Here is a 16,340-nt window from a genome sequence, read left to right as displayed (position 1 = left end):
GCAGAGTGCTTCTCTCAGCAGCTTAGCTCCCTGGGTGGCATCTCACTTAGATGCAGAGATGCACAAATGGGTGGCGCCTTCCCTCTCCTCTCTATGGGCTGCCTTCTAAATTAAGAGCTGTGGTGAGCAGAGACAATATTCTATGAAGCTAGAATGCTCTTTTTTACTATATATTTTTGATTTTAGAGAGAGGAAGGGAGAGGGAGAGAGAGACAGAAACATTAATGATGAGAATCATCAATCAGCTGTCCGCTGCATACACCCCGCCCCCCCGCCACACACACACACTCGGGACTGAGCCGCAACCCAACCCAGGCATGTGCCCTAACAGGGAATCAAACCATGACGCTCAACCATTGAGCCACACCGGCCGGGCAGAATGCTCTTTTTAAATGTTCCAGTCTGCCATCGGATCTTCTTATCACTCAACCGCGGTGTGTTTTATGAGAATTAGCAAGATCCCTCCCCTGGTGGGCAAAGCATCTCGCTTTCCAGATTGAGGGTGTGACCCACTTCCCTAGAGAAGTTGCGGCATCTGGAGGGGCTGCGGATGGTGCTGAACGGCTGAGGAAACAGCCCTGACCGGGCCCCAGGTGCTGAGAGCCCGCAGCCTGGCAAACACAGGTGGCTCCAGCTGTATGGGCCGTGCAGGTGTTCCTTGGGCAGAATCAAAGCCACCAGCCCTCTTGCTGTACCGTGAAGGGAGGTGGTCACCTCCGTGGAACAGATGAAAAATAAAAGCTTTGCAGCGTCCTGTGTGCACGCTGACGGATAGACCCCAGGATCGCACAGTGATGAGAGAAATGGGCAAGAGACAGCAGTTTAATTGAATAAAGACTCCAGACAGTGATGGGTAGGGAGATGCGAGGCAGTAATTAACAACATAATTTTTTAATTGATGATGCAATTAATTAACATCCCGAGTATGGGGCGGGGGTGGGGGGGTGAGAGGAGGCACGTTTCAGTCCAGGAACACTGCGGCATAAAGGAGCAGGCAGCTCCGCAGTTTTAAAGAAAACATCTTTGTGCCGAGGCTCCGTTATCCCAACGTCAGCAAAGCTCACAAGAGCAGCCCAAGAGGTTTCTCATGGCGGAGGAAACTAACAAACGAATCAACCCTGTGTTTTATTTTATTCAGAAACTTGTAATTCATTTTATTCTCGTCTATGGGAGAGAGATATTGGGCCAGATAATGAAGTTGGCAGACGTTCAGGTTTCATTCAGGCTTCCGGTCAGAAACAGTTTCCCCTGAGGATGGGGAAGCGGGGGTTGTGGGGGGTGCTCCCAGCCTGTGGAAATCTACCAACTCACCAAGACTGCAGTTGGTTAGGCTGGTGTGGGGGCTGACCATAGTCTGCTCAGGAAATGATTTTCCAAAATCATGTGTGAGAGAGCTGCTTGGACAGAAGGGGAATGGCTGAGAGCAGTAATTAGCCCAAGTTTCACACCAATCACACTACCTTCTCCAAAAGTTTAGAGTGGTTATCTGCAAGTGCCTACAGGTTTTAATTTTTTCTTTTTTAATGTGTTTTTATTGATTTCAGTGAGGAAGAGAGAGGGAGAGAGAGATAGAAACATCAATGATGAGAGAATCATTGATCGGCTGCCTCCTGCACGCTCCCTACTGGAGATCGAGCCCGCAACTCAGGCTTGTGCCCTGACCGGGAATTGAACCGTGACCTCCTGATTCTTGGGTCGACGGTCAATCACTGAGCCACACAGCAGGCATGCCTACGGGTTGTGGATGACAGCTGGATGTGCATGCACTTGAGCTCACTTCTGGGCTCCTTCTGGCCCAGGAAACTCAAGTGTCCCCTCGTGGTTGCAGGGGACTGACATGGCCCTCTTGTCTGCTCAGTGATTGACATGGCCCTCTTGATAGGGTCAGTCAAGAAAAATGAAGTTTATGGCTGGATGTGAATCTTGCCATGACAGTGGGTTTTTTTTTCTCGTACTCTCAAGAGAACATCGGCTGCAGAACTGCCTAACTAGGAAGGCCTATCTGTCCATCACAAGACATTTGGGAAGAAAATGTATCTTTATACCAATGACTCAACTGCCCCTAAGTTGAAGGCTCAGTACAATGGGGAGTTGGGGTTTATCTACATTTACTTTTCTAAGCTTAACATGTCTTCTGCCACCATATCCTATTACCTCATGCCCAATCTGGTCATTTTTAGGACTAGAACACACTACCCAAAGGTATTATCAGCAGAGAAACCTGGTAACTTGGCTTTAAAATGAGGGTTACTTTATTGAGTTGCAGCTCCTACAGTATGTGGCATATATAAAGAATAAGACACAGGGTGTGTGAAGAGTTTGTACGTTCTTGACCTCTCGTGGTTGAAAGAAGGGGTTCTTCAGCAGACCTGCCTTTGGGACGCCACACACGGTTCTGTCTGAGCACAAGTTGAAGGGGAAAATCTCCTCCACCATTGACGAAGGCTCCACAGACTGAGCTGAGCACGTCAACCTAGTTCCAGGGGTGGGGGGTGGGGTGGGGAGGCCAACTCAACAGAAATGTACTCTGACAATACAGAATAGTTTAAATATATTTTTCCTAAACTGAATTTGGCCTAAGATAGATATCTAAAGGAAAAAAACAAACAAAAACACCTTCATTACCACTGAAACAAACAACAAACACAGAAGTACTCAGTAGTTTATAGAACTAAAGTTCGAGATGAAGATTGCCCCAGAGTCAAAGGGGCTGAACTAGGTTTAAGAGAAATCAAGAAGACACTCTTCATAGAAAGCTGGGCTCCCACTATTACTTGGATTTCATACCTCCCCATTCAGAAAAGGACATGTTACCTAGGGTTTTCTTTGGCCTGTATAGGCTTTTTAAACAGCTCCTTGGTACCTCGTGGAATTATAAAGCCATGTATAATACAGAAATCATTCCAAACACACGTACCTCCTTGACAAGGAAGGTTATTTTCGAGACCAAAGATCCCGTTTCCAAACAAACATGGTCATTAACGGTGGGGTGCGCGAAAACACGGGGCACGTTTCATTTCAGCAGAATCCTTCCTAAAGAAAGTGACTAAGTTCCCAGGAGGGGTCAAGACCTTTTCAAATCATGAATGAAGTCCATGGGGAAGGGGAGCGAGGAGCCCTGTACAACCCCCTGAAGGTTCCCAGACACCACATGGCGCTCGTGGTTTCCACATGGGACCAGGAGTCCGCATCTCAGCTTGTGTCACCGGGCAAAGAGCTCCAAATAGTCTCATAAAGGCTCTTGCATGGATTGGCACCTGCAGGCCACCGAGAAGGAGGCCATAGCTCCATCCCTCGTCCTCCTTCTCCAGGGTAGTGGCACTTGATGGAGACACAACATTCCAGAAATTCACATCACCTTTCCCCCAAAAGACGACTATTTTACACTGTATTTTACTGAACCGACTTCCGGGCTCTCCACTCTGTTTTTGCCTACTTTCCTTTTTCTTCTGTTCTTGACAGCAGATCCATAAGAAGTGAAAACCACACACACACACAAAAGAAAATCACCTTGGGAGACAGAAAAGACTAAGACAGATCTGACCGCAGGACAAGTGTCTCGGCCTTGACCTACACAGGAGCAGGTAGGACCCCGCGCGCCGCGCTGCCCCTGGTGCGCCGACTGCACGGCACTGTGCGGAGCCGGTTGAACAGGTGCAGAAAGAACGGTGCTGAGTCCCGTTTGTGTGGCTCGGCCGGCCGTGCGGCTCACGGTGTCGGAGGTGGCTTCGGAGAGGGGCACGAGCTCTCGCTGTCGAAGCTGGCGGCGCGGCCCTGCCACTGCTGGGAGGAGAGAAGCCGGTTATTGATTGCGGCGGAAACTGACAGCTCAGCTTCCAGAACTGGTCTGGCTCATGCACTGAATTCACTCTTATAAGCTTTCTTGAGTGTTGCTGTCAGCCATGCAAAAAAAAAAAAAAGTAAGGAAACAGCTCTAGTTGGGAATACCTGGTTTTAGAAATAGACCTACTGCAGAGACCAGGAAAGCGTGCTTCAGTGTGAGTGTATGTGTTGAGGAGGTGCGGTGACTGGGCCGTTTCTGAGCTTCCGCCATTTCTCACACGGAAAACCGGGTTACGTTAGCGAGAGGCAGTCTGCAGAGTATGCCCTCCCTGCCAAGAGCCCGATCATGAATTATTAGCGATTTGTCTGCGGGCTGTTAGTACAGTTAAAAGCCTGATGTTGCTCTAGCTCTGGGTGTTCTTCAGTCTTAATGCTTCCTCGGGGCATCCATGCTGACTGGTGGAGAGGTAGGAGGTGGAGGGCCGGCAGCCCCTTCTCCTTCCAGGTGCCCGCCTTTGCTCCCCTCAGCTCTCTCATCTTGGGGTTGCCTCCTCTCAGCCCGGCCCTAGCCCCTCTGTGAAAGTGGGTGATGTCATGAGGCATGATGGGGTGATGGAGAGGTTGAGGCTGATGGACCCGCACTTGAGCATCTAGCCCTTGTTTGCATGGAAAAGCCAGCCAGTCATAGCTACAGCAGTGTTTGCTGGGCCAGGAGCTGATCCTGCAGGTGAATGGGGGCTGTGAGCTTCAAAGGGAGACAGTCCGGCCTTTCTGTAGCTGAGGAGACCCAAGCCTCTGCTAGGTGCCTCAGGACCAGGCTCCGGGAGAGTCGGGGAGGGCAGAATGGCCTTTCCGAAACGGATGTGCAGCCTGTGCTGCTGGGAGCCTCAGGGTCTCCTCGTGGAGTGATGGGGCTGCGTGGGGGCTGGATATGCATTTGTGTATGTGTGTGTGTGGGGGGAGGGCACAGTTCCCCCCTCAACACGGCCATTTCCAGACAAAGCCGAGCCCCCTAAGGAATGGACCATCTTCCATTAGCATCTCCTCTGGACAAAGGGGGAGGCCCTGGTGCTGAGGAGAGACCCAAGCCTACCGAACGCCTTCATGTCCCCCGTTCTCCGGAAAGCCAGCTCTGCCATCCTCCCCCAGCTCAGCGCCTCGTGGCCCCTTCATGCTTCCCATCTAGGCTGAGCGGCAGCGTTACAGCCAACCATAGCTGGACAAGCAGTACTGACCACTGTGTGACCCAGCGCGCCAGACCCCAGGCAGGCCTGGGAGACCATGCCATCTAACTCTCTCTTTGAAGATAAGAAAACAAAGACACAGAGACATGAAGACACAGCTAGCTCGGGGCAGAGCCAGGATCCGAAACCAGGTCTCCTAACTCCCAACTTCGCACTCCTTCCACACCACCCGGCTGCCATCCTGGCACCTGGCCACGCCAGGGGAAGGAGACAGGGAATGCCGTAAGACGCCTGACCTCTTTGGTACTTACTCCTAACTCCGGGCGGCAGTCTCTGCTCGCAGCATCCACGTGAATGCACTCACAACCGAGGGTTTCCCTGGTGAAATATTTTAGATCAATAAATGCCTGCTTGTCGAGGCCACTGTGACTTCTGACTCAAGGGTTTCTTAACCAAAAGGTGATATGGCATGAGACGGTGGCTAAGGCTTTCACTGAACAGACCTTCATTTTAGAAGTTCTCCTTTTTCTGTGATGACCATCTATGTTGGTACAAGGTACCTTGTAATTATTGGCTTCTCCCCTGGGCTCCCGTGCCACCTAAACCACCTGACTGGTGGGCCAGATCAGAGAGGAAAATGAAATCTCTACATAGAGCACCCATTTTTCCTTCTGTAACAGCCCACAGAGAAGGCACACGGAGCACACTTGTTTATCCAGGGCAAAGGAAGAAGGCACACGGGCTCCCCGCCAACCCGATTTTCCTATGACGATAAACACAGAGGAGACGGGTTCGTGGACAGTGGGCAGGCGAATGCATGACCCAGGAGGCTTGCCCGGGGGTTGTGAACTAGGGGAGACCTGGTCCCCACAGGCGAAAAGATGGTCGTTCCCGGGGGACTGCACTCCAGGAAGACCTTGTACTGTTCTGAAAGGGGTCACATTCCAACAGAGACCTCAACTCTCTGGCAGGTGATCTGAACTTGGCCCTTCAGAATAGAACGCCTTGGAGAAGGTTGCTGGCCATCCCGGGCGGGGTAGGTGGTGACAGCGATGACAGGTAGAGAGGGAAGGATGCTGGCTGTGGCTTAATCACTTTGTATTCATGGGGAAAAAATCCCAGCAGGAAAAAAAATGCCTTTCAGTTAACTTGCTCCCCTCGACCTTATGTAAAAACCCCAACAAGCGAGCAAGTACGGAGCCCTCTGTTCTTGTTAATAAAAAGAGAAATGATCACAGCACTCGAAACTCCTCTGAGAAAAGTACAATATAAATACAGATGCTTCCCAGGTGCGGTGCCATCTATCTTCCTGGGAGCTGGGGAGCGAGATTTCTTCACGGATTATACTAACGGGAGAGAGCGGTCCCGGGGCAAGACTCTCCCTCAGTGTCCGGAACAGGACGGAAGAGAGTGCAGGATGAGAGCTCTGAGGATGACTGAGCTAAGCATTCAAGTACAATGCGTCACATGAACCCAAAGAACACAGACTTCATATTAGCCTGGTGGGCTTTGGACGCACGTTTATAAAGATCTTTAAACTGTGGGTGCTCACGGTGTAGATGGAAATTTTATACACGTTTGTACAGATGGAATCCTAGGTTGCCAAGCCAAATGTCATTTTCAGCTCCTTCATTCAGAGAACCCATCCGCTGAGCAGAAGATGGAAGGACAGTGCATGGGGGAGGGGCGGTCTGGGTAGCTCCGTTGGTGAGGCCAAGAAAAAAGTAGAACCCAAAGGATATAAATCAATTTATTCTCTTTTTGTTTCCCATATACGGTTACTTTCCCTTTACTGTCTCATCGAATATTCATTTTCAAGGGCTTGATTCTACTTTATCTTTCTTTCTTTTGCAGTCTGAACGAGTGAGTTGGACTCACAAAAGACAGGATTTGGAATCAATTATTTGGCTTAATTAGGTTGCATTCATCTCAAAGAAGAGTGATTCTGGGTCAGACCACCTCTGTGCTGTCCTGCACCCACCCGAACCCCGGTCTGGCTGGTTACATCCAGTTTATGGGGGCAGCCCAGTTGGGTAACAGTGATGGGTTATTGCAGATTGAAGGTTAGAAAGGGGGTGCAAGATGCTGGCTCCCCTGCCCAGTCGTCTTGGAGGGTCAGAGTTGCCTAGGAGGAGCCTAGCCCTCATTCATCCACCAGGAAACTGAAGTCCTGGGTGGGAACCGTGAGCTGCCTGAGCCCATCAGAGCCTCTTAGCTCCCATCCGATGCTCCGCCCCTAAACCATGCAGATCGGTTAGCTATATTCTTAAATATGCCGAAGTATTTTTAAAGGGGAGGGGCACGGCACAGTGAGGGGCCAGGTGCTGTCCCCGAGTCGTCTGCTGCCAGTAGCTGCCTTCTGTGTAGGTGGAGGCTGGTTGTGGAACCTCACCTCCACTCTCCAGAGAGAACCTTCTGGAAAAGACAGGGCAGAGGCTTCCCTGAGGGCTGGGAGCTGCACAGCTGAGGAACCAGCCTCGCTCACTCAAGCTCCACAGCTGTGGTCAAACCAAGGCCACGTGGCGGAAAGGCGAGGCCGCAGATGGGCAGGAACTGCGTCTATGTCTTACCCCTCTTGGGGGCCCCGGGGCTGCAGGGCGGGAACTTCACAAGGCCCTCACCTACCCCGGAGGTAAAGCAATAGCCTGGCTCCCCGAGGCGCCGCTCCCCCAGGTCCCATTCCACTCCTCCAACCCTCAGCTGCCCGTCTCTCTGGAGACGCCTCACTTGCTGGAAGCCGCTGGAAAGGGGCTTGTCTGCAGAGAAGGAGCGGGGCAGGCAGGTCCTCTGGCTTGGCTGCCACACCTTCTCTGTGTCCCAGAGTGTGGCGACGAGATTACTGTTTTTAGGTGACTCTGCTTTTAAGGGCCCATGTGGTGGGAGGGATGACTGCTTTATTTTTTTATTAGCAGATTTCCCAATTTTACACAGCTCCCTAGACTTGTGAGGCATGAAGTCTGTTAAATGAGTGAATGATCACCTGGCTTTCCAGGATATGGAATGGGGTGTGAGACATTCAGAATGAGGCTCAAAGCCTGCCTGACCACCTCCTCGTCCCAACCCACGTGAGAAAAGCAGGCTGGGACCACCAAGGTGATAAAGCACAGGATCTTACTCTGGGGGAGGCCCGGGGAGGTGGGGCAGAGGAACTGTCACTGGAGGGGACGCTTTCGCTTTCCTTGCAGTTGAGAAAGAACTGGCTCAAGGTTACACAGCAAGGCAGGAGGGGCCAAGTTCAAAGCCCGAATCCTGGGAGCCCCAGGCAGTGCCCTGTCCACTGCATCTCTGTTAGACCCACCAGAAAGTGAGACCCTACAGCCGAGCTAGTGAGCACCCATGTATATTAGAGCAGCACCGATCTCTGGCGTCTCCCTCCGTGTAAAAACTGCCCTGACTGCCCGGCTGCAGCCTTGGGAGCTTGCTGCTCCCAAAAGAGGTCCAATTTCTTGCCAAGTTCTGATCTCACCTCCGTGGGGTTCGCTCCTCAAGGCCTGTCTTGGCCCAGGGCCTCGGTGAAAGCATTTGGGGCTTCTGGGAAGGCTTCCTCTGAGTTTTTATTTTCCAACTAAAACTTAGTGTTGCTTTCTGTCTGCCCCCCATCAGAGGCTCTTTGTCAGGCAGCTTCCCACGGTCTGCCTCCCTGCCCATCACACTGGGGGAGAAGCACGTGGCCCCACGCCCCTCCCCCCAGGACCCACGAAGGCGAGGCCTCGCAGCAGCCCATGGCCATTCTCCAGCGCGCGCTGCCATGCAGCAAGCATGCCAAGGGCCGAGGGCGACCTCACCCACCTCTTTGAAGGATTTCTTTACCTCCACCAAGGAGTGCCAATGTGCGATGGGCTTCCGCGGGTACGCCAGCATCTCATTCCAGTGGTCCCTGCCCAGGCCTTCCGCGTTGATCCCCACACGGCAGACTCCTATGATCTCATTGTGGCCCACTCTGAGGGAGAGACAAAAGGCCCGGCATGGGGGGCCAGGCGCCTCTCAGAGAGGGTGGGCGGGGGCTGGGACTCTGTTGGCAGGTCTAACTCCGAGCACTGAGCTTTGAAAACAGGTGCTCGGCAGGGCCGCAGGGTGCCAGTAACAGTGATGCTTTGCCCCGCCTCCTTGGGTGGACACTGGACACAGACAGATGAGCAAAAGGTTCTACACTTGTTTGGAGTCTCAGGAAATGATGGGCAGATGACCTGACTTTGGGGAATTGGAGGGTTCAGGTCTCTTCCCTTCCTGGACTCGGCTTGCACATCACCCCCACGCTTGAAATGCTATCAGCATTTGGAAATAAATCGACCTGCTCTGAGCACCATTGCTCCATTCCCCCAGCGGCTGGGAGGTGAGTTACTCACTCAGCATGAACATCAATCATCGCTCAACTATGTTCACCGAGCACCTACTGTGCCCGAGGACTTTTGCTAAAAATCCCGGATTGAGGCTTTACCGCCTGGTTTTCCTCTCCCTCGGCAGAAATGACAAGTGGAGAGAGGAGTGCTGGTAGCTAGAGGAGTCGGAAAATTCTTTTGAGCCAGTCTGGATGGAGGAGTGGGATTGGATAAGTGGAAGAGAAGAAATATCTCCAATAAAGGAGAAATCAAGGATGGATGTGCTGGGTCCAGATTATGGAAATCCTTGGGAGTCCAGGGGAAGAGCCTGGACACCAGGAGCCATGGATGGTTCTTTGAAGGTTTTTTTTTTTTTTTTTTTTGAGGAAGGCGTGCCGTTCGTAGGTTGGCTGGGTGGAGGAGGGAGTGATGGAGGCTGCACAGCCATCCCTGAGCGCGAGTGGTAGCGGCAGCGGAAATGGAGAGGATAGAGGCCTTTTCAAGGACAGATGAAGGACTTGGTGCCAGAGGGAGGAACGGGAATAGTCAGGGGGATGCAGGAGAACTGGTGGGGGGAGCTGCCCCGATGGAAATGGAGCAGCTGGGAAGGGAAGCTTGAGCTTCTGCTGAGGGGAACCCAGGCTCTTCCTCAAGCTCCTGTACTCTCCGTGGCTACAGCCAGGCTTGAAGCCAGTGGACACCTGAGCTGTGAACCACAAGGTCCACGGTCAAGAAGCCCTGCGCTGCCAGGAGACTTAGGGAGTCGTGTCCCTCTGGGGCCCGTACCTACCGATCATAGTCCATAACCGAGATGAGCAGGCTGACTTGGTCCATGTTCTCTGGCGGGATGTCAAAGATGATGGCCTCATTGTAGACAGGATTGAGCGTGTTCTTCTTTATGGTGGTTTTCTTCTTCTTCAGCCTCCGCCCGTCACAAAGCAGGGACACTTTGACGTAAGGATCTGTGCCGACGGGGGCGGTGGGAAGGAAGGGAAGGCAGCGTGTTAAACAGATGTCCTCTAACACCATTCGCACCAGAGGGACAGAAGCCCTATTGCATCTACTGTTGGTCACCAGATGCCACCAGTGGGTTGTTAAAACAATTAAAGCACCAGTAATTTATGGAGCACACCTTTCTCTGAGGACACTCCATGCTTCAGAGACCTCAGGATTCTTCGGAGAGTGCTTAACAGATCTGCACTAATGGGAAGGCTGGCCCCAAATCAGGACACCTGCCCGTGGGTATGCCGTCAGTGCCCTAAATCTTGGCTCCGTGCTGGCCGGCTGGCTCCCAAGGGTAGTGAAGAGGCACTCAATTCCTTTCACCTCACTGGAGTCCTTTTCTCTGGGGGGCTTGTCAGCATTACTAACCAAAGAGTAAGGGGGTAAAAATAGAACTCAGAGGCACCCAAAGAGAAGAAACGCTGTCTGGGTAAATGAGCAGCAACAAGCACAGTGCTGCCCGTGTGCTCCACACCTGGCAGAAGGATTAGGGGTCCCATTGTCCGAGCAGCGCATTTCCATCTAGCATCCAGAAGGGGAGTGGTAGCCCCTCTCTCTGCTTCCTCTGAGGCGGGTCCTGCCCACTTCTGGGCAGCGGTGGAGGAGGGAGCTGTGGCCGGGGCAGTGAGGGCAGCCGCTGGCGTTTCATTTCTCAGTGGGATCTTGGATTCTCTCCATCCCACGAGAAGACGTCCCTTTACTGAACATCCACGGGCCTCCCATCTTTGTCTCTTTCGTTTTCTGAATGGGTGTTTCATGGTCATCTTTCCACCCTGAAATTTTCTACTCATCCCAGTGAAGTGACGCCTATTGTACCCGTAGCACAGGTGTCCTGGGCGGCATCATAACTGTTATTTATGCGGCACAGCCCAAGAAGCGGGAGGGCGGCCCGCGGGTAATAGCAGCTTTGGAGACACTGATGTGCGGAGACACCCTCTTGCCCGGATGCCAGGGCTCATGCGAATCTGTCAGGAGGTGGGGGCGGAGCAGCCGCTCCCCGACTCCTGGATTCACAGGTGTATTTCATCTCCCAGGCGCCCAGCAGGCCTCACGCTTCCTGGGCATTGCTCGGTGGCAGTTGAGGCACACAGCTACAGGGGAGCTAGAGAGAGCTGTGACCCAGGTCAGAAACGCCAAGCCTTGAAGGCATTTATTTCCGTAGGCAGATGAGCCACTGACTAGCCAATGTGCAGTGGCAGCTGTGCCTTAACCACAGGGACAGGGAGACATGGATTTATGAGGAACTGGGAGACGATGAGGTGTTTAATCAACCCTGTCCCCCCAGGCCCCCCCCCCCACCACCACCATCGCCCATTTGAAAGGGCCCCCTCTCAGGAGCATTTTCAGTAAAAAAGAAAGAGGGCCTGAGCACTGCTGCGGGACAGTGTTTGATTTCGCCGGCTCCTCCCTATGCATATGCCCGGGATAGAGTTCAGGTCCAAGCAGAGAAGAGGGAAAGCTAGCGCCCAGACCTGTCGTTACCATGGCAACCCCGAAACTCCTGAGGGGTGTACATTGCTTTGGAAAGTGTCTTCAGGCGGAGGCTGCCACACCACCTGCCATGCCTGTGTCCATGCCTTCCCATGGCAGGCCACATGTCCGCGTCTCCAGGCTGGGAAAGAGCCACCTGTCCAGGGGTCGTGCATGGAGCAAATGCCTTATGACTGACGCTCAGCTTCCGCCTCCCTCTGCCCACCCCTACGAGGCAAACCCAAAAACCCAGGGGTGCACGTCCCTTGCCGGAACCAACCATCTCACCCGCACCCGAGACACTGAGCAGCGCAGTGACTGTTCCCTAGGGTGCCTGAGGCCAAACTTCACGGCTTCCGGTGGGACGCTGGCTCCACACGACCTCTGAGGTCCTCTCCTCTCCAACAGCCTGTGCTGTTGAAGCAGCCCAGGGCGTGGCACAAAGACCAGCAGGGTGTTTCAAGCCTCGTTGTCACAAGAGCCATCATGACTCGGCATTTAGTATGTGCCAGGCACTGAGCTAAGAGATCTCTATGCATCATGTCATTTACATGTCACCTTAACCTTATAAAATATTCGTCATCGTTATCATCCCCATTTTACAGGTAGGGAAATTGAGGTTTAGAGAGATAAAGAAACTTGCCTACGATTTGCACCCTAGCCTGTCTGACTCCAAAGCTCACTTTTTAACCACTGGATCCAAAGTAGTGCAGACCAGATGTGGCAGAGATGGGGGAGTTCACTGACTCACCACCCCTTCCTGGCAAACCGGTCCTTACTATTTTGAATTATGTTCACAGTCATGGTTCCAGTAGATAGGCTTAGAGGATTGATTTACGACCAGTTTAGATCAAGGAGAATAGGAAGATCCTTGGTTTTAGACGTCAACGCCATATAAATCAAGAACAGCCCATGAATAAGCTCCATTCCCTCCCTCGTTTAGTCCAACATCAAAGCAGTCTGGGCAGAAGGTAACCTCAAAGTCATCCTCAAAAACAGGGGGTCTAGTCTGAGAGGCCCTTGGCATGTATGCCCCACTGCATCACCTGGATAAGGCTCCTCAAGCTATAAATTCATTCACTCATTCATTCATTCATTCACTCATCCATTACATATTTATTCAATGCTTACTGTGTTCTCCACACTTGATTCTATCAGTGAACAAAGTAGGCAGAAATCCCTGACAAGTAGCGACACCTGCGTTTTCAGAATCAAGCTGAGACAGCACCAGATTCTAAGCCCAGGTGGGAAAGGGGGGCAGCTGTGAGAGGGAGGTTAGGACTCAGCCCGTGGCCCCTGCCCCCAACCCTCTGATGGGGAGCAGCCTCGGCAGTGACCTCAGTGGCTCCGCCACCAGCTCTCTCCCTAGCACATCAATTTAATTACACCCCAGAAGATAGTGTGGGGACTTGGGTAGCAAAATCCCATTTGCCTCAGCAGCCTTGAGAGTCCTCCGTGAATTTCTGTCCCTGGCATGCACTTATTTTGATATTAAAATGAAATCTATGGTGGCTGTATTTTTGGAGAAAGCTGACTATGTCTGAAAAGGTTTTTAAGCTCTGGCCCACCTCCCGATGAGTGGTGGTAGCTTTTGTGAAAGGAGAGGCATTGGGCGGGGTGGGGGTGGGGGGAGGGGCAGAGGCGCTAACTGGGGGAGTCTTTGGCCTGGAGGCCAGAGTGCTGCAGGGAGCGGGGTGGGGGCGGCTAGAAGCAGAGGCTCCTAGTGATTCAAAGCTGCAACCAGGACACAGTAAGTGCGTGGGCGTTTCCCTGAACCTCATTTTTCAAGACCTCTACCGCCTCTTCTTCAAAGGGCACCCCCAGGTTGCACCTGGGCCAGATGTTTTCAGCTGGACGGGCCCCTCTTCCTGGCAACTGTGATTAGACAAAGGAGATTAGACTAAGGGATAGAAGGGAAAACCTTCCATACACTCCCATCCAAGTTCGGAGGCGCCGCGGGAGAGGCTTTCCTCTGTAATCCGAGTCACCAGAGCCTCTGAGGTGGGCTCCCAGGGAGCCAGCCAGGCCTCTTCCTGCATGTGCCCTCCACGTGCGGCCCAGTCTGCTCCCTGCGCCTGCTCTTAGGGATGCTTCGCCCCGTTTCACTTCTAGGGCTAATGAGCCAAGAGTGGGTGGATGGAGGCTCCTGGGACCCAAGCTACACCTCTGGGATATCAAAACTCAAACACCTTCTCCTCTGACAGCCTTGTAGAATCATGGCAAAGGGGCAGACTTGGACCCCACGTCCAGCTGCAGTCTCTACAGCTGCCCCCAAGCAGGCATTTCCTCGGTGGTGAGACTGGGACTTACTTTCCCCTGCGGTTCCCAGCAGCTTTCCCGCTGCTGAGGCTGAGGCTGAGGCCGGAGCCCTGCGGGGAAAACTCACACACAAATGCACTCGGCTTTTCGGTGGCGTTGCTCCTTTGAATGGGACTGCAGAGCTGCCGCAGGTGGCGTGGACCTCCAACATGTACTCACTCCTATGTATTCGCCTCCTATGCCCGCCCTCCTCTGGAGGAAGGATGGTGGTAATAGCTAGTATCTGCTGAGTGCTCATTATGTGCCTGGCACAATTCTAAGCATTTATGTGAATTAACTTGTTTATCCTGAAAGCAACCTGGGAAGTTATTTTTTCAGATTAGGAAACCAAAACGTGACAGTGCAAGGAAGTGGCAGAACGGGGACGCGAACCCACGGCGTGTCCCTCCTGAGCGGCCGCTTTTCTGTGAATGCTGACAGTTCTTCCCCTTCTCTCTCCAAATCCTAACGGGGCTGCGGGGTGGCCGCGGGCAGGCCCCTGGGGCGGGAGAGGTACCTGAGTAGCCGGTGATGTCCATGGCCTTAAGGTTCCGACACTTGATCACTGTGAGGGTGAGCCTGCCTGCTGTGGGCAGGTAGCAGAGGGAGAACATGATCTCCCCCAAATCCACGCTTTCCTGCAAAGAAGCAGATGAGGGGTTAGACATGGGGCTCCCAAACCCTCTGCAGTTTGTGACTGGGCCTCACTGGGCCTGATGAGGAGTTGGCTGCTCTTGGCTCAGTGGATCAAGGGGATGTTGCCCCTGCACACGCAGGAGGCAGAGGACTGGGTTAGTTGATAAGGAAAATGATAGGCAGATGCTGAGTAAATAGAGAGGTGGGGACTAAGGAAACAGAGTCGGCATCTCGGTAGCCACGTTCCTCTCTGGAAAGCCTGGTCCCACGGGTGGCCTCGCCAGGCCCTCTTCCTGCCCTGCTCTCTTTCCCAGGAGGCTCCAGCCCCAGATCTGTGTGCCTTCCTAGCCTTGATCCGCATTAGGGATGCTTGCCCCTTTGGCTTTAATAAAACCAGGAGGGACCAGGAGCTGCAGAACAGCCAGCGTGTTATTGCTTTCCTCTCTACCCACTGTCAGGAGAGCCGCCTTAGGGCCCCTGCCTGGTAATGAGCTCCCCGCTGCCAGAGAGGTCACTGCTGTCCAGAAACTCACTTGGCCCTCCCGACTCCTAATCTAGGGATGACAGGGTAGATCTGAGCCCAGCAGCGACTGGCTAAACGTCTTGGCTAGTGCTTGGAGGGGGCGGGCCTGCTGCCACAAAGGAAAAGCCAGGATGTTGACTCCTGGAGAGTCTGTGCTTAAAATGCAACCTGTCTGCCTGACATCGCTGCCCACAGTCGCAGCGCTTTCCTTGGCTGCAGTGCCCAGGCATCTGGGCAGTCAGGTTCTTAAAGGCACAGCATCGCTCCCACTGGCTCCCCAGCAGCCCGTCTGCAAGCGCTCACGAAAGTGCTTCTCTCTCCTGATGCACTCACATGGCCCCAGGCAGAGAGAACAAGTCCCTGCGGAAGGCTGCCCAGGAAAGAGCCGTGACCCACAGGGGCTTTCGTCCCTCGGCCGCTAGCGAGCTTCGAGCTTCGAGACCTTGGGCCGGTCACTTCACAGCTCTGGGCTCCCGTCTGTGATATGAGGGACCTGTACTCGATGTGCTATCCTTAAGGTCCCTGCGACGTCATAAAACCAAAGATTCAAAGTGGAACGTCTATCACCACTGAGATGGCCAAGGACGCCTGGCTGGTGTCTGGGGCCCACCTCAAAGAATCAAGCAACTTGGTTTTGAAACCAGATTGCTCTCATTCCTCCGATCCCCACCGCCTCAACGTGTTCTGTTCCTCCCCAGGACCAGCTTTCTTTCTCCTACAGAGGCAGTGAGTGGCCGCAGTGTCTCCCGGTCCGTCTTGGGAATCGAGGCTGAGCGAAGCCAGCACGATGCTTCCCCATCTCAGAGAACACTTCCAGTCTCTTAATCATTAAGTGGCTGGTCTGAACCTCTCAGCATCAGCGGAGAAGCATCCGCTGTGCTTTCAGGAAAGCCCCAGGAGACAGAGGAGCTCTGCGGCCCTGGGCAGGGCGCGCCAAGTCACCCCGGGGCAGGAAGAGAGCCGGGTGGAAGCCAATTTGACTCCATTGGGTAAAGCAACCTCCACAGCAACGTGTTGGCCTGGGGCTGGGAGTTGGGGGTGGAGATGGGTCAGGTGTGGAGGCGGGACACCGAGGCGGGACCGCCCTGCCCTGGTATCTGCCGCACAGCATCGTGACCCCCTCTT

The 16,340-nt window shown here is 53.4% G+C and overlaps 1 protein-coding gene across 4 annotated transcripts in view; it reads right to left on the bottom strand.

The window, feature by feature from the left end:
- Positions 1 to 871: 871 nt before the first annotated feature.
- SYT6 (synaptotagmin 6) overlaps positions 872 to 16,340 on the bottom strand; it is a gene marked incomplete at its 5' end in the record, with an annotated part of 50,567 nt that continues 35,098 nt past the window's right edge. The window contains 5 exons of one of the 4 annotated variants that reach the window (XM_080649313.1): positions 872 to 3,783; positions 5,279 to 5,345; positions 8,757 to 8,907; positions 10,077 to 10,248; positions 14,574 to 14,694. In XM_080649313.1, coding sequence (XP_080505439.1) covers positions 5,328 to 5,345; positions 8,757 to 8,907; positions 10,077 to 10,248; positions 14,574 to 14,694 — 462 coding nt within the window. In that variant the 3' untranslated portion in view covers positions 872 to 3,783; positions 5,279 to 5,327. The remainder of the gene's footprint in view (positions 3,784 to 5,278; positions 5,346 to 8,756; positions 8,908 to 10,076; positions 10,249 to 14,573; positions 14,695 to 16,340) is intronic. The other 3 variants (XM_080649314.1, XM_080649311.1, XM_080649312.1) reach the window with 3 other exon arrangements.

Source organism: Plecotus auritus (genome assembly GCF_963455305.1).
Source record: "Plecotus auritus genome assembly, chromosome: 12".
NCBI lineage: Eukaryota > Metazoa > Chordata > Mammalia > Chiroptera > Vespertilionidae > Plecotus > Plecotus auritus.
The sequence above is the reverse complement of the archived record's forward strand: the minus strand, read 5'-3'. Positions and strand labels throughout refer to the sequence as shown.